This window comes from Oncorhynchus gorbuscha, linkage group LG23 (assembly GCF_021184085.1).
Source record: "Oncorhynchus gorbuscha isolate QuinsamMale2020 ecotype Even-year linkage group LG23, OgorEven_v1.0, whole genome shotgun sequence".
Taxonomy (NCBI): Eukaryota; Metazoa; Chordata; class Actinopteri; order Salmoniformes; family Salmonidae; genus Oncorhynchus; species Oncorhynchus gorbuscha.
The window spans coordinates 61607920-61630739 of NC_060195.1; the positions used below are offsets into that span (position 1 = coordinate 61607920).

Genomic DNA, 22820 nt, shown 5'->3' on the forward strand with positions numbered 1-22820 from the left:
CTTTTGCTGGGCTCATGTTAGCACGTTAGCATTGTCTACCTGAAAATTATACATTTGCTAGGCTAATGTTAGCAACTCCACCTGACTGTGATGCATTCGCTAGGCTAAAGTTGGCACACTAGCATTGTCTACCTGAAAATGATGCTTGACAAGTCGAAGGGGTACTCTATGATGCCGGTGGTGGGGATTCGCACCCTCAGAACATCTTGCTGTGTGGGCAGATAGTTGTTGTCTGAGATACGGTCCAGATCAGTTAGATAGCTACAAACCGAGGGAGAAATCGAGAGAGACAGAAAGAGACAGACCACAGTCATATAAAGCACGGTAAGACAGTAAGCATTACCGCCACACACCCTTATCAATCCAGAGAAGGTGGATCAGTCCAGTGTGGAAGGCTTGGGCGACCGTACCAAGTCTAGAAGAACAGTGGTGTTGGTCCGTATTAGGCTTCCAACACCACCCCGAGCCCCATACACAGACCCACTCACCCCCCCAAAGCAACTCTGAGAATGTCCGTTTCAGGTCTTTACCGTCACAATAAAAGACCTTGAGGCTTTAGTTTAGTTGTAGCAATTTTTGCATCAAGCTAACAAGCCATTTTGATGCCATTTCACATCCTTTCTAGTTTGGGGTTCTGCAACGATTGAATTACAGTTGGGTTGTCCTGAGTGGGCCCAGTCTCAGAGAGGTGCTATGTGGGGACCTGGGTGTGTGTGTGTCAGTGTGTTGCAGGACAGTGACATAGTGAGGACGTCGGTGGCAGCAGCAGAGGCAGAGAAGGAGCAGTCCCTCGCTGCAGTACCGTGACGGTACCTGAAGATGCAGTTCTCCAGGTCAAACGGGTACTCTATGATTCCTGTGGTAGGGACCCGGACACGAAGCACATCCTGCTGAGTAGGAACATATCCCTCCGCGGTGACGCGGTCTATATCACTAAGGTAACTGCAGACACACACAGACACACAGACACACAGTCTATCACTACAGAAACTGGATGGCTGCACATACGCACTAACATGCTGACCATACTGCTCGTTTGTGCGCCATTGCACGCATGTTGATTTCGTCCAACCACACCAGACGCAATCAAGACACGCAGGTTGAAATATCAAAACGAACTCTGAACCAACTACATTAATTTGGGGGACAGGTCGAAAAGCATTATATAAACATTGGGTTGTTATTTTACCTGAAATGCACAAGGTCCTCTACGCCGACAATGAATCCACAGATAAAAGGGTAAACAGAGTTTGTTTCAAGTAATCTCTCCTCCTTCGGGCTTCTTCTCCTTTGACTTTATATGGCGGTGTGCAACCAACTTTAAGGTGCATTACCACCACCAACTGGACTGTGGACCTCAGTTCATCCTTCAATCACACTGTGGGTATATAATCCGAAAAACTAACGAGGTGCTGGGAGAGGCGGGACTTGCAGCGCATCAAGCGTCACAAATAGAACCAAGTTCTATATTAGAGCCTGGCTATGGAGACGCTCATTGACATGCGCAAGCAGTGTGGGTGCAATGATAACGTCTGTGTATATTTATTTTGCCACGCTTACAATGTGAGCACTGTGGTCAGCATGTAATTCTCACACACACACACACACACACACACACACACACACACACACACACACACACACACACACACACACACACACACACACACACACACACACACACACACACACACACACACACACACACACACACACACACACACGAGACTGATTAGCTGTAATACAACAGGTTTTTTGACAGGGGGCAGCGTTGGGAGTGATTCTTCAGCCCTGGTCCTGGGGATGCCTTGGGTGTGCAGGAGTTCTTTCCAGCCCAGTCCAACTCAAACACACCCAATTCAGCTTATCAAGGTCCTGATGTCCAATTAGCCAGGTGTCAGCAGAGATGGTGTCCTCTCATAACGTTAACAGGCAACCAACCAGGAATCAAAGATCAACATTATGCTCACACACACACAATTCAATTTATTCTAAGGTTTGACTTGACTTAAATGTAAGCAATAGATTGTGTAAATGGTAAATGCGTGTGTAGTAGTGTATTATTGTTGAATAAGTACTGGAGATTTATTCCCAGCACCTCTTAGAAGGTAAAGCAATGGTGTATGTTCAACATAAGCTTTCATTTAGCTGAGTGTGAGGGGTGGAGAGAGAAGTGCGTGAACTGTAGTGTGTGTGTGTGTGTGTGTGTGTGTGTGTGTGTGTGTGTGTGTGTGTGTGTGTGTGTGTGTGTGTGTGTGTGTGTGTGTGTGTGTGTGTGTGTGTGTGTGTGTGTGTGTGTGTGTGTGTGTGTGTGTGTGTACAGTGCATTCAGAAAGTATTCAGACCCCTTTGATTTTTTTCCACATTTTTGTTATGTTATAGCCTTATTCTAAAATGGGTTACAAAAAATAAATCCTCAATCAATCTACACACAACACCCGATTTGACAAAGCAAACAGGCTTTTCAAAAACAGAAATAACTTATTTACATAAGTATACAGACCCTTTTTGGCCCTGTCCGGGGGTATCATCGGATGGGGCCACAGTGTCTCCTGACCCCTCCTGTCTCCGCCTCCAGTATTTATGCTGCAGTAGTTTATGTGTCGGGGGGCTAGGGTCAGTCTGTTATATCTGGAGTCTTTCTCCTGTCTTGTCTGGTGTCCTGTGTGAATTTAAGTATGCACTCTCTAATTCTCTCTCTCTCGGAGGACCTGAGCCCGAGGACCATGCCTCAGGACTACCTGGCATGATGACTCCTTGCTGTCCCCAGTCCACCTGGCCGTGCTGCTGCTCCAGTTTCAACTGTTCTGCCTGCGGCTATGGAACCCTGACCTGTTCATGTGCTACCTGTCCCAGACCTGCTGTTTTCAACTCTCTAGAGACAACAGGAGGGGTAGAGATACTCTGAATGATCGGCTATGAAAAGCCGACTGACATTTTCTCCTGAGGTGCTGACCTGTTGCACCCTCGACAACTACTGTGATTATTATTATTATTATTACTATGAACATTTGAACATCTTGGCCATGTTCTGTTAAAATCTCCACCCCGCACAACCAGAAGAGGACTGGCCACCCCTCATAGCCTGGTGCTCTCTAGGTTTCTTCCTAGGTTTTGGTCTTTCTAGGGAGTTTTTCCTAGCCACCGTGCTTCTACACCTGCATTGCTTGCTGTTTGGGGTTTTTAGGCTGGGTTTCTGTACAGCACTTTGACATATCAGGCTGATGTAAGAAGGGCTATATAAATAAATTTGATTTGATTTGACTTTGCTATGAGACTCAAAATTGAGCTCAGGAATGTGTCGAGGCACAGATTTGGGGAAGGGTACCAACAAATGTCTGCAGCTTTGAAGGTCCAAGAGCACAGTGGCCTTCACTATTCTTAAATGCTGGCTGTCCGGCCAAACTGAGCAATCGGGGGAGAGAAGGGCCTTGGTCAGGGAGATGACCAAGAACCCAATGGCCACTCTAACAGCGCTCCAGAGTTCCTCTGTGGAGATGGGAGAACCTTCCAGAAGGACAACCATCTCTGCAGAACTCCACCAACCAGGCCTTTATGGTAAAGTGGCCAAACGGAAGCCACGCCTAAGTAAAAAGGCACATGACAACCCACTTGGAGTTTGCCAAAAGGCACCTAAAGGACTCTGACCATGAGAAACAACATTCTCTGGTCTAATGAAACCAAGATTGAACTCTTTGGCCTGAATGCCAAGCGTCACGTCTAGAGGAAACCAGAGACTGCTCATCACCTGGCCAATACCATATCTAGGGTGAAGCATGGTGGTGGCAGCACCATGCTGTGGGGATGTTTTTATGCGGCAGGGACAAGGTGACTAGTAAGGATCAAGGGAAAGATGAACGGAGCAAAGTACAGAGATCCTTGAAGAAAACCTGCTCCAGAGAGCTCAGGACCTAAGACTGGGGCGAAGGTTCACCTTCCAACAGGACAACAACCTTAAGCACACAGCTAAGAGTTTCCCGAAGCCACTGCTGCGTGACAAATCTCAATGTCCTCGAGTTGCCCAGCCAGAGCCCGGACTTGAACCTGGTCGAACATCTCTGGACAGACCTGAAAATAGCTGTGCATCAACACTCCCCATCCAACCTGACAGAGTGTGAGAGGATCTGCAGAAAAAAATGTGAGAAACTTCCCAAATACAGCTATAAATTTGCATTTTAAAATAAGGCTGCAAAGTAACTAAACATGGAAAAAGTGAAGGGGTCTGAATACTTTCCAAATGCACTGTGTGTGTGACAGTCAGTATCTCACTTTATTTTTAGCCATCAGCTCTCTGGAGTTGGGGCAACCGGTCGAGAGGCACCAGAGTGAACCACACACACACAGGCGCGCGCAAATGCCTTAACCCCCACACCCGCTCACATCCACCCCTCCCCCACATGAACAACCTCTTACACACAGAGACACAACAGGACATACTATTTAGTGGAGTCTGATAGCTGGTATTCCCTGCGTCTGTCGTAGGCCTCCTGTATCCCAGGGTCGGCCCACAGGGTCTTGATGGCGCTGATGTAGGGCTGGTCGAAACCACAGATCTTCTCTATGTCCACCTCCTTCACTAACATGGCATTAGACTGGGGAGGGAGGGGAGAGACAGACAGAGAGAGGAGGGAAGAGTGAGCGCATTGGAACTAGATAGTGTTTGTGCGACTGACTGTAGATGCGTTCTGACCAAGCCTATTCTGGTTGTGTGTGTGGAAGGCAGTGTTTTTTTTAATGGTTGCGTTAGTACTTCCTACCCGGTTCTGTTCGTATTTGAAGGGGATCTTGAGGTTCTCTGTGGCTTTGATCATAGACTGCATGGAGGTGAAGATGTTCTGGTACACCAGCCTGATGAAACCCCTCTTGTCCTCCTCTGTGTAGCCCGCCCCGTGGATGATCCTCATCTGCTTGATGAATGTACTCTTCCCACTCTCTCCTGTACCTGGACACACACATAGAACAACCACTGTTAGCACCACTCTCTCCTGTACCTGGACACACACATAGAACAACCACTGTTAGCACCACTCTCTCCTGTACCAGACACACACATAGAACAACCACTGTTAGCACCACTCTCTCCTATACCAGACACACACATAGAACAACCACTGTTAGCACCACTCTCTCCTGTAGCTGGACACACATAGAACAACCACTGTTAGCACCACTCTCTCCTATACCAGACACACACATAGAACAACCACTGTTAGCACCACTCTCTCCTATACCTGGACACACACATAGAACAACCACTGTTAGCACCACTCTCTCCTATACCTGGACACACACATAGAACAACCACTGTTAGCACCACTCTCTCCTATACCTGGACACACACATAGAACAACCACTGTTAGCACCACTCTCTCCTATACCAGACACACACATAGAACAACCACTGTTAGCACCACTCTCTCCTATACCTGGACACACACATAGAACAACCACTGTTAGCACCACTCTCTCCTGTACCTGGACACACACATAGAACAACCACTGTTAGCACCACTCTCTCCTATACCTGGACACACACATAGAACAACCACTGTTAGCACCACTCTCTCCTGTACCTGGACACACACATAGAACAACCACTGTTAGCACCACTCTCTCCTGTACCTGGACACACACATAGAACAACCACTGTTAGCACCACTCTCTCCTGTACCTGGACACACACATAGAACAACCACTGTTAGCACCACTCTCTCCTGTACCTGGACACACACATAGAACAACCACTGTTAGCACCACTCTCTCCTATACCTGGACACACACACCTACAGTGAACTCCAGAAGTATTCGTTTTGACTCTGCACTCCAGGACGTTGGATTTGAAAAGTGCATTCTCAACTTTATTGAGGGTATTTTCATCTATATTGTGTGAACGGTTTAGAAACTACAACTATTTTTGTACATAAATGGCGAGGGGGGGGGGGTTAAGGGGACCAAAAGTATTGGGACAAATTAATTTGTGTATTAAAGTAGTCAACATGTTTGCATTTGGTCCCATATCCTTCGCACGCATTGATTACATGAAGCTTGTGACTACAAAATGTGTTTGAATCATTTGCTGTTTGTTTTGGTTGTGTTTCAGATTATTTACCATTCATTTTTATTGGGCACAATTTTTTTTTGTTTTTCTTACACTTCTACATTAAATGTGGATGCTTGTAATGGTGAGAGGTTAGCACGTCTTCGGGGTATGATATTTGTGCATCTAACTTTCACTCATCGTTATTCACGATTCATCCAGGACTATCCGTAACCATGATAGCATCCACTTTAAATGTAGAAGTGGTAAGAAACATTCTATTCTTATTTACAATAAAAGTGACTCCAAAATGGCTACACATTACTTACCATTCATTCCTGTTGGGCACAAAATAATATGAAACACAACCAAAACAAAACAGCAAATTCATCCGACACCCTGTGCTGTGCAACAGGTGCGCTAATTTAGCGGGATAGGTGTATAAACGCTATTCATAAAATTACATTGAAAAAAAAGTGTGTAAATTGCGTTAAACCTTCACTACATCACTGGAGAGCATAGTGTACAGAACCAGCGAGAGCGAGACGGAGAGCGCGAACGAGACGGCGAGCGCGAACGAGACGGAGAGCGGGAGCGAGACGGAGAGCGGGGGAGAGCGAGAAAGCGAGGGAGGGTGTTGTGTTGTGAGTGCCAGGGTGAAGGGGAATCCAGTGAGATCCGCTTCAACAGTGTCATTCTTTAACACAAACAGCTACTACAGCAGCAGACAGCTTCTAACAGAAGGAACCAGAGGTTTGTCAGATCTCCACAGTCATGTCCTCCTCCTCAGACAGACACCCCCTCCTCCTCAGACAGACACCCCCACCAGCACCACCCAGAGCTCCATTCAACCCAGCCTGCACTGCAGTATCCAGTCGCACACTGGCTCTTTTCACCCCCATGGTCAACTACAAACCATAGGACGGTTTGGGGTTACTATGAAATCCTACTACTGCAAGACCCCCAGTTAGACTCCCCTCACAGTTTCCACAAAGGACTGCTTGCTCACTCCAACCTCATGAATTTAAAATCATTGGCTTGGTGTAGGTATGGGCTACAGGGAGTTTCCACTGCCTAAACATTCCTTCTTTCACCAGTCCTTTCCAATCCATGAAGAGGAATGAATGAGTGCACACTTCCATGTGAAGAGTAACAATCGTAAACAGAGGAATGGGTTCAAATGAGGCTCTATCCAACCAATGACATACACTGAACAAAACAACAAAAAACACAACATGTAAAGTGTTGGTCGCATGTTTCATGAGCTGAAATAATAGATCCCAGAAATATTCCGTACCCACAAAAACTCTCGCTCAAATTTTGTGCACAAATTTGTTTCCATCCCTGTTAGTGAGCATTTCTCCTTTGCCAAGATAATCCATCCACCTGACAGGTGTGGCATATCAAGAAGCCGATTAAACAGCACGATCATTACACAGGTGCACATTTTGCTGGGGACAATACAAAGGCCAATATATAATGTGCAGTTGTCACAACACAATGCCACAGATGTCTCAGGTTGATGAAGCGTGCAATTGGCATACTGACTGCAGGAATGTCCACCAGAGCTGTTGTCAGAGAATTGAATGTTGACTTCTCTACCAATTTTAAATCGATGGCAATTTGAATGCACAAAAATACAGTGAAGAGATCCTGAGGACCATTGTGAGGACTATTTTTTGTGACCAGTCGTGAAATCCCATAGATTAGGGCCTAATTCATTTATTTTAATTGACTGATTTCATTACATTACATTTACATTTAAGTCATTTAGCAGACGCTCTTATCCAGAGCGACTTACAAATTGGATTTCCTCATATAAACTGTAACTCAGTACAAATCAATTAAATTGTTGCAAGTTGCGATTATATATTTTTGTTTTCCGTATATAATCCAGGGGAGGCAGGGGATTGGTTCAAACTAAACTGTCACATGACTTGACTGCCAGAAGTAGACCCCCGTCTTTCCAGTAGAAATTTGGGACCCTGCCATACCCTCATCTCCTTTAGCAAACACAAACCTCTCCAGGGCCCAGCCAGACACCATGCCTTACAAAACAGTACTGGGAACAGATCTAATTGATTACGCTAAACTGTTTATGCTCTCAGATATGTCAAAGGTTCTTTGTCCCGATACTACAGCCATCAGAGAGGGGGGGGGGGGGAAGTTATGGAAGATGATAATCAGCCATATCATTGGGTGAGATTAAACAACTTGAGCCGATTGCCCTTTAAAGGAGGGGTGTTCCCCTACAGTACTGCTGCAACTCTGCTCTCCCTGGTAATTAACTGATTGGTTTCTGGCACCAGCTGTCCTCACCGGGGTCGTGTCTTGTACGAACGAGACAGAAAGAAACGGCGAGGTACCATCTGAACTTCTGTGATCAGAAATTCATTTTCTGATGCAGTGGTTTTATGAGGACTCACAACACACACATTTGGCAAAGTAACCGTTTTAGCTAGATTTACTTCACCTCGCTGGCTAAACTCTCACTAGCCAAGGGGGTGCTGGTAACCCATATTGCTCAGCCTCTCTGCACCATATGCACAGAAATACACATATACCCTGGAGGCAGGCTAACACCAGGCTACTGCCACGTCAATCCCTAAACACAGATCTGCTATATCGGCAAACGGAAAGAGATGGAGAGAAAGAAACACCACCACCTACATTCAAGGTTTTTGAAGAGCAGCCATATTTCGGTTGCCATGGCAACCCTATTCTCTCCTCTTGCATTTTTTCCCTCTTTCCTAGCGGATAGTAAATATAACTACGCCTCAAGCTCTCTTTCTCCATCTCACGCTCATGCTATGTAGAAGGGCTCTGCTCCTCTTTTCAGTCTGTTAGATACAATACTGAGGAGGAGGATGAGGCTGTTTCTAGACAACTGTTGCGCAACCGTTGTGCTGCTGCCATGTTGTGCTGCTACCATGTTGTTGTCATGGTGTTGAAACCATGCTGTGTTGACATGTGTAGCTGCCATGCTATGGTGTTGTCTTTGGTCTCTATGTAGTGTTGTGGTGTGGTGTCTCGTCGTGATGTGTGTTTTGTCCTATATTTTTAATCCAAGCCCCTGTCCCCGCAGTAGGCCTTTTGGTAGGCCATCATTGTAAATAAGACTATGTTCTTAACTGACTTGTCTAATTAAATACAGGTTAAATAAAAATATATATATATATACACAGTACCAATCAAAAGTTTGGACATGCCTACTCATTTAGGGTTTTACTTTATTTCTACATTGTGGAATAATAGTGAAGACATCAAAACTATGAAATAACACATATGGAATCATGTAGTGACCAAAACAAGTGTTAAATCAAATATAATTTAGATTCTTCAAAGTAGCCACCCTTTGACTTGATGACAACTTTGCACACTCATTCTCTCAACCAGGTTCATGAAGAATGCTTTTCCAACAGTCTTGAAGGAGTTCCCACATAAGCTGAGCATTTGTTGGCTGCTTTTCCTTCACTCTGCGCCCCTACTCATTCCAAACCATCTCAATTTGGTTGAGGTTGGGTGATTGTGGACGCCAGGTCATCTGATGCAGCACTCAATCACTCTCCTTGTTCAAATAGCCCTTACACAGCCTGGAGGTGTGTTGGGTCATTGCCCTGTTGAAAAGCAAATGATCTTCCCACTAAACGCAAACCAGATGGGATGGTGTATCTCTGCAGAACACTGCGGGAGCCATGCTGATTAAGTGTGCCTTAAATTCTAAATAAATCACTGATAGTGTCAACAGAAGAGCACCCCCACACCATCACACCACTTCCTCCATTCGTCACAGTGAGAACCACACATGTGGAGATCATCCGTTCACCTACTCTGCATCTCACAAAGACAGTTTGGACTCATCAGACCAAAGGACAGATTTTCACTGGTCAAATGTCCATTGCTCATGTTTCTTGGCCCAAGCAAGTCTCTTATTGGTGTCCTTTAGTAGTCCTTTAGTAGTGGTTTCTTTGCAGCAATTTGACCATGAAGGCCTGATTCACGCAGTCTTCTCTGAACAGTTGATGTTGAGATGTGTCTGTTTACTTGAACTCTGGGAAGCATTTATTTGGGCTGCAATCTGAGGTGCAGTTAACTCTAATTAATTTATCCTCTGCAGCAGAGGTAAATCTGGGTCTTCCTTTCCTGTGGCGGTCCTCATGAGAGCCGGTTTCATCATAGCGCTTGATGTTTTTGCGACTGCACTTGAAGAAACTTCCAAAGTTCTTGAAATGTTCCCGATCGACTGACCTTCATGTCTTAAAGTAATGATGGACTGTCGTTTCTCTTTGCTTATTTGAGCTGTTCTTGCCATAATATGGACTTGGTCTTTTACCAAATAGGGCTATCTTCTGTAAAACCCCCCCTACCTAGTCAAAACACAACTGATTGACTCAAACGCATTAAGGAAAGAAATTCCACAAATTAACTTTGAACAAGGCACACCTGTTAATAGAATTGCATTCCAGGTGACTGCCTTATGAAGCAGGTTAAGAGAATGCAAAGCTGTCATCAAGGCAAAGGGTGGCTACTTTGAAGAATCTCAAATATATTTTGATTTGTTTAACACTCATTTGGTTACTACATGATTCCATGTGTTATTTCATAGTTTTGACAATGTAGAAAATAGTACAAATAAAGAAAAAACCTGGAATGAGTTGGTGTGTCCAAACTTTTGACTGGTACTGTATATATAAAAGATGCTGCTGATGTAAGGTCATTTTTGTATTTCCCCTTCACAGTATTGGGATGCAGCCCAAGGAGAGAAGAGGCTGTGTTACAGTACTGGAACACGGCCCGTGTCCTCAGTGAAAGATCAGTCTGAGGTCTGATTTATTTCTCGTGACCCTGTCATAAGATCTCTCCCTCCATCTCGCTTCTGTTCTGTCGCTTCCTCTCCTCTAGAGCACACTACCAGCCTCTGTCTCCCTCCTCTCCTCTCCCCCCCCAGCCCACTCCAGCCTCCCCTTCTCTTCACCCAGCCTCGCCCTTACTCCATCTCTCCTCTCATGCCCCTAATCGTTGTCTTCCTCCCTGAGGCTGGAAATCCATCTCCCCATTATCATCCACCTCCCCTTTCCCTTCGTCTCTCCCGTCCCTCACTCGCTCTCCTCCCTGTCAAGCATTTGGGATATTCAGAACTAGAATCTGTCCATTCTTTTTTGGTGGCGACCTAGAAAAACGGAGGTCACCTTTTAATAGACCACACTACTGGGTTTGATAACACTTTCCTTCCCAGTCGGCAAAGAGAGAGCGAGCGAACCAGAGCAACGGTTACATATACACTCACACACCTTTTACTAGCTGACACTACTTGGGTCTTTCCAGGCAGCAGCGCGAGAAAGACAGCATCGCTTAGAAAAACGCCCACGAGGCTACAGCGCAGGGTGAAACACACAGCCCACACACACACACGTCTGGTAAAGAGAGGGGTGTATGTGGTATCAGATATGATGGTGGCAAGAGAGCAGAGTAATAGGGGAACCTTGCGCAAAAACCTCATCTAACGGAAACACACACAAACAGTACTGATTTTTAGCGGACACTAAACACCACATTTGAAAAATGTCTTGGTAAATGCACACAAATGTTGAAAGTGTTTGTTTAACATACAATTCCTCAGGGAAACAGAAAGATAGAATGCGGTCAGCAAAAAAATCTGGACGTTGTGTTGAACTTGAGTAGTGTGTGTGTATAAATACAGTTGAACTTTACATACACCTTGGCCAACTACATTTAATCTCAGTTTTTCCCAATTCCTGGCATTTAATTCCCTGTTTTGGGTCATTTAGGATTACCACTTTATTTTTAAGAATGTGAAATGTCAGAATAATAGTAGAGAATGATTTATTTCAGCTTTTATTTCTTTCATCACATTCCCAGTGCGTCAGAAGTTTACATACACTCAATTAGTATTTGGTAGCATTGCCTTTAAATTGTTTAACTTGTGTCAAATGTTTTAGGTGGCCTTCCCCAAGCTTCCCACATGGTCATTATGGCCAAACAGTTCTATTTTTGTTTCATCAGATCAGAGGACATTTCTCCAAAAAGTACGATCTTTGTCCCCATGTGCAGTTGCAAACCGTAGTTTGACATTCTTTAATGGCGGTTTTGGAGCAGTGGTTTCTTCATTGCTGAGTGGCCTTTCAGGTTGTCGATATAGGACTCGTTTTGCTGTGGATATAGATACATTTGTAACCGTTTCCTCCAGCATCTTCACAAGGTCCTTTGCTGTTGTTCTGGGATTGATTTACACTTTCGCACCAAAGTACGTTCATCTCTAAGAGACAGATCGCATCTCCTTCCGGAGAGGTATGATGGCTGCGTTGTCCCATGGTGTTTACATCCACAGGTACACCTCTAATTGCCTCAAATGATGTCGATTAGCCTATCAGAAGCTTCTAAAGCCATGACGTCATTTTCTGGAACTTCCCATGCTGTTTAAAGACACACTTTATGTAAACTTCTGACCCATTGGAATTGTGATACAGTGAATTATAAGTGAAATAATCTGTCTGTAAACAATTGTTGGAAAAATGACTTGTGTGTCATGCACAAAGTAGATGTCCTAACAGACTTGCCAAAACTAGTTTGTTAACAAGAAATTTGTGGAGTGATTGAAAAACGAGTTAATGATTCCAACCTTCGTGTATGTAAACGTACGACTTCAACTGTATGTTATTTCATAGTTTTGATGTCTTAATTATTATTCTACAATGTAGAAAATAGTCAAAATAAAGAAAAACCCTTCAATGAGTAGGTGTGTCCAAGATTTGACTGGTACTGTACATAGTAAAGACACTGAAACACAACAAACCAGACCAAAGTCTGCACATGCAAAATCTCAGAATGGATTTCCTCTGCTGACAGTTCAGTGCAATTTAACTACTTTTCTAATAAGTTCAATACAAGTAAATAATTTAACTAAACGCGGTTTGTTTTTTTATTCCGTTTCTAAGTCTGGATTCTGTTTTTATAGGGCCCTACCTGGTGATTTACCTGTGTGTAACACACTGCTCTAAAAAAATAAAGGGAACACTTAAACAACACAATGTAACTCCAAGTCAATCACACTTCTGTGAAATCAAACTGTCCACGTAGGAAGCAACACTGATTGACAATAAATTTCACATGCAGTTGTGGAAATGGAATAGACAACAGGTGGAAATTATAGGCAATTAGCAAGACACTCCCAATAAAGGAGTGGTTCTGCAGGTGGAGACCACAGACCACTTCTCAGTTCCTATGCTTCCTGGCTGATGTTTTGGTCACTTTTGGATGCTGGCCACAAATGTGCATGTGTCTGCTCAAACGGTCAGAAACAGACTCCATGAGGGTGGTATGAGGTGGGTCAGTCATGGTGTGGGGTTGCATTTCTTTGGGGGGCCGCACAGCCCTCCATGTGCTCGCCAGAGGTAGCCTGACTGCCATTAGGTACCGAGATGAGATCCTCAGACCCCTTGTGAGACCATATGCTGGTGCGGTTGGCCCTGGGTTCCTCCTAATGCAAGACAATGCTAGACCTCATGTGTCAGCAGTTCCTGCAAGAGGAAGGCATTGATGCTATGGACTGGCCCGCCCGTTCCCCAGACTTGAATCCAATTGAGCACATCTGGGACAACATGTCTCGCTCCATCCACCAACGCCACAGACTGTCAAGTAGTTGGCGGATGCTTTAGTCCAGGTCTGGGAGGAGATCCCTCAGGAGACCATCCGCCACCTCATCAGGAGCATGCCCAGACGTTGTAGGGAGGTCATACAGGCACGTGGAGGCCAAACACACTACTGAGCCTCATTTTGACTTGTTTTAAGGACATTACATCAAAGTTGGATCAGCCTGTAGTGTGGTTTTCCACTTTAATTTTGAGTGTGACTCCAAATCCAGACCTCCATGGGTTGATAAATTTGATTTCCATTGATAATTTTTGTGTGATTTTGTTGTCAGCACATTCAACTATGTAAAGAAAAAAGTATTTAATAAGAATATTTCATTCATTCAGATCTAGGATGTGTTATTTTAGTGTTCCCTTTATTTTTTTGAGCAGTGTATATACACAAGTGCGTTTGCAAATCCAGAGGTAGACATTTGCATTGTGGTAAAGCAGACTGCTGATAACAGGTTAGGTGAGGTTAACCAGTGGTGAGCTGTGGTTGATTATCTGTGTAGTTCATTTCTGGACTTCCCCACTGTGGGATGGGAACGTGTCCGATGTTTTTGTTGTACCCTGAACCTGTTGTGGAAACGTGCGTGTGTGTGTACTACTTTAGAAAGGAGAAGAAATAAAAGGACTATTCAGCTAATCATAGTACAGAGACAAACACAGGAGCATGCCTCCTGGGCGACCCAAAGTATACGCATCTCTCTGGCAGCATTTAGCGCGCACACACACACACACCACACACCACACACACACACCACACACACACACCACACACACACACACACACACACACACACACACACACACACACACACACACACACACACACACACACACACAGTAGCAGCCAAGGCAGCCCTAAGGTATACAACACACACCAGCTGCCTACCAACTGAGGTTATAGAGAGCCTGTGGTCAGCCGCAGGCCAGTCAATGTTACCGACGCTGTAACGCCCCACTTCCCTTAATTGGCCTACCTAAACACATACACACCCACCCTTATCCCCAAGCTTAGGGTAAGAAGGGGGAACAAACGTATGTACCAGCGAATCAGTTCTGTTCTGACATCACCAGGGGGAAGGGAGGGGATATAAAGAGACAGAAAAAGGGAATGATGAGAGGGGGTGCAGAGAAAGAGGGATACAAAAAGAGGGGGAGAAGAGACGTGGGGGTCTGACCACCGGGGTATAAGAACTGGAGACTGCATCCAAGATGTACGCCCTGTTAAATTTCAAGGTAATCTAATCACGTTCGCCAATTCATGGACCGTCTATATCCGGGTTGCATCCGGTTTATACAGACCAGCATCACATGTGCACTACCACTCAGTGCGCACAGAGAGCAGTGCGAGCAGCAACATCATGTTTTCCAAAACATATGTCAGACATTGCATGAATATAAAAACAATAATATTTTTGTCTGTGAGTGCTAAATTAAATTGTGTTTATTTTTTAATATTCGGCCTCAGCAACAATTATTTCACCAATTCCGATTTTTTATGGCACAAATGTGATGACTAAAAGGGTCTTATTAGCAGGCCTGGAATTTCTTAGTGGCAAGGCCATTTTGGCATTCAAGAGGAACCCAGTGTGCCAGGGCACCAAGGCCACCTGCTAGGGCACCAAGGCCACCTGCTAGGGCACCAAGGCCACCTGCTAGGGCACCAAGGCCACCTGCTAGGGCACCAAGGCCACCTGCTAGGGCACCAAGGCCACCTGCTAGGGCACCAAGGCCACCTGCTAGGGCACCAAGGCCACCTGCTAGGGCACCAAGGCCACCTGCTAGGGCACCAAGGCCACCTGCTAGGGCACCAAGGCCACCTGCTAGGGCACCAAGGCCACCTGCTAGGGCACCAAGGCCATTCACCAAAATAGACCATTTATTCATTCATTCATTTATTTATTCATATATATATGCTAAATGCCAGTCATGTTTGATAAATTTAAGGTGGGATATTTATTTCCCGCACAATAGAATGTCTCAACTTTTGTACTATGGAGCATAGTACATTGACATAGGCTAGTGCTTTTGCTGTTCATTAGGCATACGCATCTTGTTGATGTGCCTCGGAATAATTGAACTAAAATTGTTTCGCTTTATTTATTCCGTTTCTACATCTGGATTTCGCTTTTACAATGGCCCTACCGGGTGATTTACGCGTGTGTGTATGCATGCGTGCATATCACACACACACACAGTTAAAGTTGGAAGTCTACATACACCTTAGACAAATACATTTAAACTCAGTTTTTCACAATTCCTGACATTTAATCTGATCAATTTGGATCACCACTATTTTAAGAATGTGAAATGTCAGAATAATAGTAGAGAGAATGATTTATTTCACCTTTTATTTCTTTCATCACATTCCCAGTGGGTCAGAAGTTTACATACACTCAATTAGTATTTGGTAGCATTGCCTTTAAATTGTTTACCTTGGATCAAATGTTTTGGGTAGCCTTCCACAATCTTTCCACAATAAGTTGGGTGAATTTTGGCCCATTCCTCCTGACAGAGCTGGTGTAACTGAGTCAGGTTTGTAAGCCTCCTTGCTCGCACACGCTTTTTCAGTTCTGCCCACAAATTTTCTATAGGGTTGAGGCCAGGGCTTTGTGATGGCCACTCCAATACCTTGACTTTGTTGTCCTTAAGCCATTTTACCACAACTTTGGAAGTATGCTTGGGGTCATTGTCCATTTGGAAGACCCATTTGCGACCAAGCTTGAACTTCCTGACTGATGTCTAGAGATGTTGTCAATATATCCACATCATTTCCCTTCCTCATGAGACCATCTATTTTGTGAAGTGCACCAGCCCCTCCTGCAGCAAAGCACCCCCACAACATGATGCTGCCACCCCCATGCTTCACGGTTGGGATGGTGTTTGCTGGCTTGCAAGCCTCCCCCTTGTTCCTCCAAACATAACAATGGTCATTATGGCCAAACAGTTCTATTTTTGTCTCATCAGACCAGAGGACATTTCACTAAAAAGTACGATCTTTGTCCCCATGTGCAGTTCCAAACGTTAGTCTGGCTTTTTTATGGCAGTTTATGGCGGAGCAGTGGCTTCTTCCTGAGTGGCCTTTCAGGTTATGTGGATATAGGACTCGTTTTACTGTGGATATAGATACTTTTGTACCCGTTTCCTCCAGCATCTTCACAAGGTTTTCGCACCAAAGTACATTCATCTCTAGGAGAAAGAACGCATCTCCTTCCTGAGTGGTATGACAGCTGCGTGGTCCCATGGTGTTTATACTTGCTTACTATTGTTTGTACAGATGAATGTGGTACCTTCAGGCGTTTGGGAATTGCTCCAAGGATGAACCAGACTTGTGGAGATCTACATCCCATGATGTCAAGCAAAGAGGCACTGAATTCGAAGGTAGGCCTTGAAATACATCCACAGGTACTCCTCCAATTGACTCAAATGATGTCAATTAGCCCATCAGAATCTTCTAAAAGCCATGACATCATTTTCTGGAATTTTCCAAGCTGTTTAAAGGCACAGTCAACTTAGTGTATGTAAACTTCTGACCCATTGGAATTGTAATACAGTGAATTATAAGTGAAATAATCTGTCTGGAAATAATTGTTGGGAAAATTACTTGTAGTAGTAGATGTCCTAACCGACTTGCCAAAACTATAGTTTAACAGGAAACTGGAGTGGCTGAAAAACTAGTTTTAATGACCCCAACCTAAGTGTATGTAAACTTCCAATTTCAACCGAATATATTATATATAAGTGTTTGCAAATCCAGGAATAGACATTTGCATTGTGGTAAAGAAGACTGCTGATAACAGGTTATTTGCCCATCAGAATTCAGATAAGAATTGCCCGCGGCTGCATCCCTGGCGAGTCCGTCTTCACTTATAGTCTACTGGCGACGCCGGTGAGAAGGACCCAATCACTTGACAGGCATTGGTTAATAAGAATTGAATTATCTGATAAAGACATGTGAGCGAGAGATGCTTCGGAGCATGGCGATTGGTAGCTGGAAGAAGCGAAGAATAATTATTGTATTCAGCGCAAGGGCACAATGGCCACTGACTGCAAGGCATGGATTTTTTGGGGGAGGCATTACAGCCATGTCCGTCGATGCTGCCGGGAAATTCGAGAGCTGCTAATTAGGAATGTTCTAATCTGACTTCTCTATGTGGCAATTATCTTTTTGGGCTGGGTGTCAGTTAAACTGCAGTACCGAAGCAAAACTCTAGGAGCAGTCGAAACCGTGCTTCTAGAACAGAACCGTGGCCCCTTGGGACTGATAAGGGGGTAGTAAATTGGACAGTTTTCACCTCTACCCTCAAGGCTCAAAACTGCGACAAAACACTTGCAGTTGCAACCATTTGACTTGGCAGTATGACACAAATGTTTTATTGGTCGCTAGGGTGCAAGTGAAAAACAAAATTTAGCTGGTGACGTTAGTCTTTGGTTCACAATTAGCTTCTCAAAACAGCAATGGGTAAGTAAACCAGGTATTTAAAAATTATTTGTTGAATCTTCGCGATGCGCAATTCAGTCATCATGCACTGTTTGAATTAACTTTATTTTGTTGTAATTTTTACCCACCTTTTCTCCCCGATTTTTGTGATTACGATTTTGTCTCGTCGCTGAAACTCCCCAACGGGCTCGAGAGTGAGGTGAAGGCCGAGTCATGCGTCCTCCGAAACATGACCCGCCAAACTCGGAAGCACCGCTCTACTGAGGACCGAAGTCAGCCTGCAGGTGCACGGCCCACCACAAGGAGTCGCTAGAGCACGATGAGCCAAGTAAAGCACCCCAACCTGGCCAAACACTCCCCTAACGATGCTGGGCAATTGTGGCCGGTTGTGACACAGCCTGGGATCAAACCCCAGGCTGTAGTGACGCCGCAACACTGCGCTGTAGTGACTTCGCAACACGCCTTAAACCGCTGCACCACTTGGGAGTCTGAATGAACATTTCTAAAGGCATTCCCCAAAGAACCTTCCCAATTAAATGTTGACTGCAAAGTAGGTCTATCTGGCAGAATGATTTCATGATGATTTGTACCAATCGCGAGACATTTGTTTAGCAAACTGCCATCACATTAGGCTACAATGTAGTGTTGGCTACGAGTAAAAAACAACGAGCCAAACAATGGTCTCTTGCTAGTTTACACAAATTAAAGGGCAACTACACCCTCCAATGTTGCTTTTGTTCTCCTTATGTGGTTTAAGCATCGTAGTGGACATAAATACAGAAATGTAATGTTATTTTCTATAAACAGGTGATTTTGAAAAAAAAACTAGGATAACTCAGAAAAAAAATAAAACCGCGAGAACTGAATTTACCAAAAGATAAAGCTGGATTTTATAGGAACAGTAACACCCTTTTTTTAATAAAATAAAATCTTTGCACCATTTTTTCCCCTCCAAACAATCAATATAAATGATATTGTCAAGTTAAAATGTAATTTCTTTGTGTATAAGGTCATTATAAACTCATTATAGACCACAAAAGAAAGATGACATTTAAATTACGCGTGCATTATGCACTTTCCCTAGTAAGTATTCTTTTAATTTGGGCCAGTAGCTTTCAGTTGGCACTGGCCCGGTGTGCCACTGGCAAATGTACCTGAATGTCAAGATCTGCAAGGGCATGCTAATATAAAAGACGGCTAGTCATTATTAGGTTCTGTATGGAATGCAGGCACATTATGAGACTCGGGTCATTATCGCTGAGCAGTGGTGAAAAACCAGGTGCTGGTGCCATCAACTGAAAACATTGGGAGCACCAGCGCCACCAGAATAAAAGTTAGTCTGGAAATCTGCCTCATAACCCCCCTACATCTCCAGAGAAGAATGCATGACCCCGTTTGGGCTGTGTGTGCGTGGTGTTCCATGAGGATTGGCGGCTGTGGGACACACACTCAATTAAAATCCTCTTCATTAACAAGGTGAGCACCTGGGAAAGTATTTATAGGCTGGCTTCTGTGTGTGTGTGTGTGTGTGTGTGTTCGTCGGACTGTGTACAGCCGGCAAGTCAGTCACAGTGGGTCAGAATCATAGAAACATTTTGTTGAACCTGAACACCGTGTTGATGACCTAGGAGGTGAAAAAATGGCCACTTAAAAAAATATATTTTTTTTTTTGTAATAGCATTTATGTAATTTGATGTAATGCAAGTCAGATCATTATCCCTAAACCTGACCCTTGGCATGGAGGAATTTAACACACGGCTGTCAAAACTAGCTCAAGAAGCATGACAACATTCCCTTATATGACCAAAATAATGAGAGAACACCTGAGTCTTCTCTCTTGCAGGCTATTTCTGCTCTGACGGTCACCAGGGTTTAGAACTAAACCCATCAACCTGCCCCTGGCTAGTGAGTGACCACCCAAATCGTACTTCATCTGAGCTAGATTATTCTCCATTGGGAGAGTCTAAGCCCTGCTAGCCCAACATGGATATCCCTCCCATTTGGATAGAAGCAGCAGGGCAAGAAAGTGACTAGTAGGTAGCAGTTCATTTAGCCAACAGCCCAGGTCACCCATGCCGCAGACACACAGCCACAAGTCAGGCTACAGCAGCCACCAGCCCAGCCAGCCAACAAAGCTCCAACTCATGCTGCAGCAGCCCCCAGCCCAGCCAACACAGCCCCAAGTCAGGCTACAGCAGCCACCAGTCCAGCCAGTCAACAAAGCTCCAAGTCATGCTGCAGCAGCCCCCAGCCCAGCCCCAATTCAGGCTACAGCAGCCACCAGCCCAGCCAGCCAGCCCCAAGTCATACTGCAGCAGCCCCCAGCACAGGCAACACAGACCCAATTCAGGCAACAGCTGCCCACAGCCAGCCAGTCCCAAGTCATGCTGCAGTAGCCCCCAGCCCAGCCAACCAGCCAGCCCCAGATCAAGTTACAGCTGCCCCCAGCCCAGCTGGCCCCAAGTCAAGCTACAGCAGCCCCGATCCCAGCCAGCACAGCCCCAAGCCCAGCAATAGCAGCCCAGGCCAGCAAGCCCCAAGTCAAGCTACAGCAGCCACCAGCCTTGTTTTGACCAAGTAGAGAAAAACACCAGAGCTGTGGACCATGGCTGGTCCTATGGCCTGATATTGCCCTCAGCAGCACATGTTGGGGGGGTAGAGAGTGAGGGAGGTCTCCATGGCCTGTCCTATCTTCAGGCATCAAAACTCAACTCTGGTCATACAAACACTTCATACTCCAACCAACCGAGCCATAGGAAACCACAGTATTTGCATGTACAATCAACTCCTGATAAATGCAACAGCTCTGTGGTACTCGTAACATCATGCATTGAACAGGAGAGTGTAGAACTATGGAGCATTTAAAAACAAGGTAATTGACCTGGAAAACCATGCATAGCCCTGGTGAGACTAATAGGAGTCAGTGACATATCAGTCTAAGCTTTATCCATGTTTAACAAAGCCTATTATAGACCTGGACTAATCCTTCTTTACACCTCCTTATCCCTGCTCAGACACAAATACACAGCCTAAACTCACTTAGAATAGTCTGTTTACTGCATGACTGGTCACACAGAGGCACAGGCACACACTGCCTCTCACAGAAGTCCCACTGACGGACTGATACAGGAAGTAGACTTCTTCACTGATCCCTGATGAGGGCTAGCGTGGTCTTTACATGCTTTAGTTCCTGCAGAACTAGTACTGGTTTTAGTTCCAGCCCTGGTCCTAGACTCACACAGCATTGCATCACAAGAGTAGGAATAGTCAGTAGGTATAAACAGAGATATATTGATGATGAAGTGAGCAGTCCCAACCCACACATCCATCATCTATGTGCTCCACTCTGAAGCAGTAGAATTGAGAAATGGAAGTGGGGAACAGTAATCCAACAGCGCCTACTCTGTGTACACACACCAAAAATATAAAACGCAATATGCAAGAATTTCTAAGATTTTACTGAGTTACTGTTCAAATCAAATCAATGGAAATAAATTAATCAGGCCCTAATCTATGGAATTCACATGACTGTGAATACAGATATGCGTCAGTTGGTCACAGATACCTTTAAAAAAAAGGGGGGATCAGAAAACCAATCTGGTTTCATGACCATTTGCCTCATGCAGCATGACATCTCCTTCACATAGAGTTGGTCAGGCTGTTGATTGTGGCCTGTGGAATGTTGTCCCACTCTTCAATGGCTGTGTGAAGTTGTTAGATATTGGCGGGAACTGGAACAGGCTGTCGTACACGCCAATCCAGAGCATCCCAAACATGCTCAATGGGTGGCATGTCTGGTGAGTATGCAGGCCATGGAAGAACTGGGACATTTTCAGCTTCCAGGAATGGTGTATAGATCCTTGCAACACTGGGTCATGCATTATCATGCTGAAACATGAGGTGATAACACCAGATGAATGGCATGAGGATCTCATCATGGTATCTCTGTGCAATCAAATTGTCATTGCTTAAATGCAATTGTGTTCATTGTCCATAGCTTAGCATGTCTATACCACAACCCCACTGCTACCATGGAGCACTCTGACATTGACATCAGCAAACCGCTCATCCGACACACCATATACCGCTGTCTGCAGATCTGCCCGGTACAGTTGAAACTGGGATTCATCCATGAAGAGCACACTTCTCCAGCGAGTGGCCATATCAAAAGGTGAGAATTTGCCCTCTAAAGTCAGTTTCGATGCCGAACTGCAGTTAGGTCAAGACCCTGGTGAGGACGACGAGAACCCAGATAGATGAGCTTCCCTGAGATGGCTTCTGACAGTTTGCACAAAAATTATTTGGTTGTGCAAACCCAGTTTCATCAGCTGTCCAAGTGGCTGAAGAAGCCGGATATGGAGGTCCTCGGCTTGCATGGTTACACGTGGTCTGCGGTTGTGAGGCCGGTTAGATGTCATGTCAAACTCTCTAAAACAACATTAGAGGCAGCTTATGGTATAGAAATTAACATTAAATTATCTGGCAACAGCTCTGGTGGACATTCCTTAAGTCAGCATGCCAACTGCACACTCTGTAGCATTGGGCCTTTTATTGCCCCAAGTACAAGGTGCACCTGTGTAATGAGCATGCTGTTTAATTAGATTCTTGATATGCCACACCTGTCAGGTGGATGGATTATCTTGGCAAAATGAGAAATAGTCACTAACAGAGATGTTAACAAATT

General features: G+C 44.9%; 1 protein-coding gene across 2 annotated transcripts in view; it reads right to left on the minus strand.

Annotated features, from left to right (window-relative positions):
• Positions 1–22820, minus strand: part of LOC124010445 (guanine nucleotide-binding protein subunit alpha-11-like) — a 34818-nt gene that overhangs the window by 9279 nt on the left and 2719 nt on the right. Inside the window, exons 2-4 of one of the 2 annotated variants that reach the window (XM_046322873.1) lie at positions 4758–4942; positions 4438–4592; positions 814–942 (exon numbers count right to left, since the gene is read on the minus strand). In XM_046322873.1, the coding sequence (XP_046178829.1) occupies positions 814–942; positions 4438–4592; positions 4758–4942 (469 nt within the window). Of the gene's footprint in view, positions 1–132; positions 262–813; positions 943–4437; positions 4593–4757; positions 4943–22820 lie in introns of both variants that reach the window. The other variant, XM_046322872.1, reaches the window with a different exon arrangement.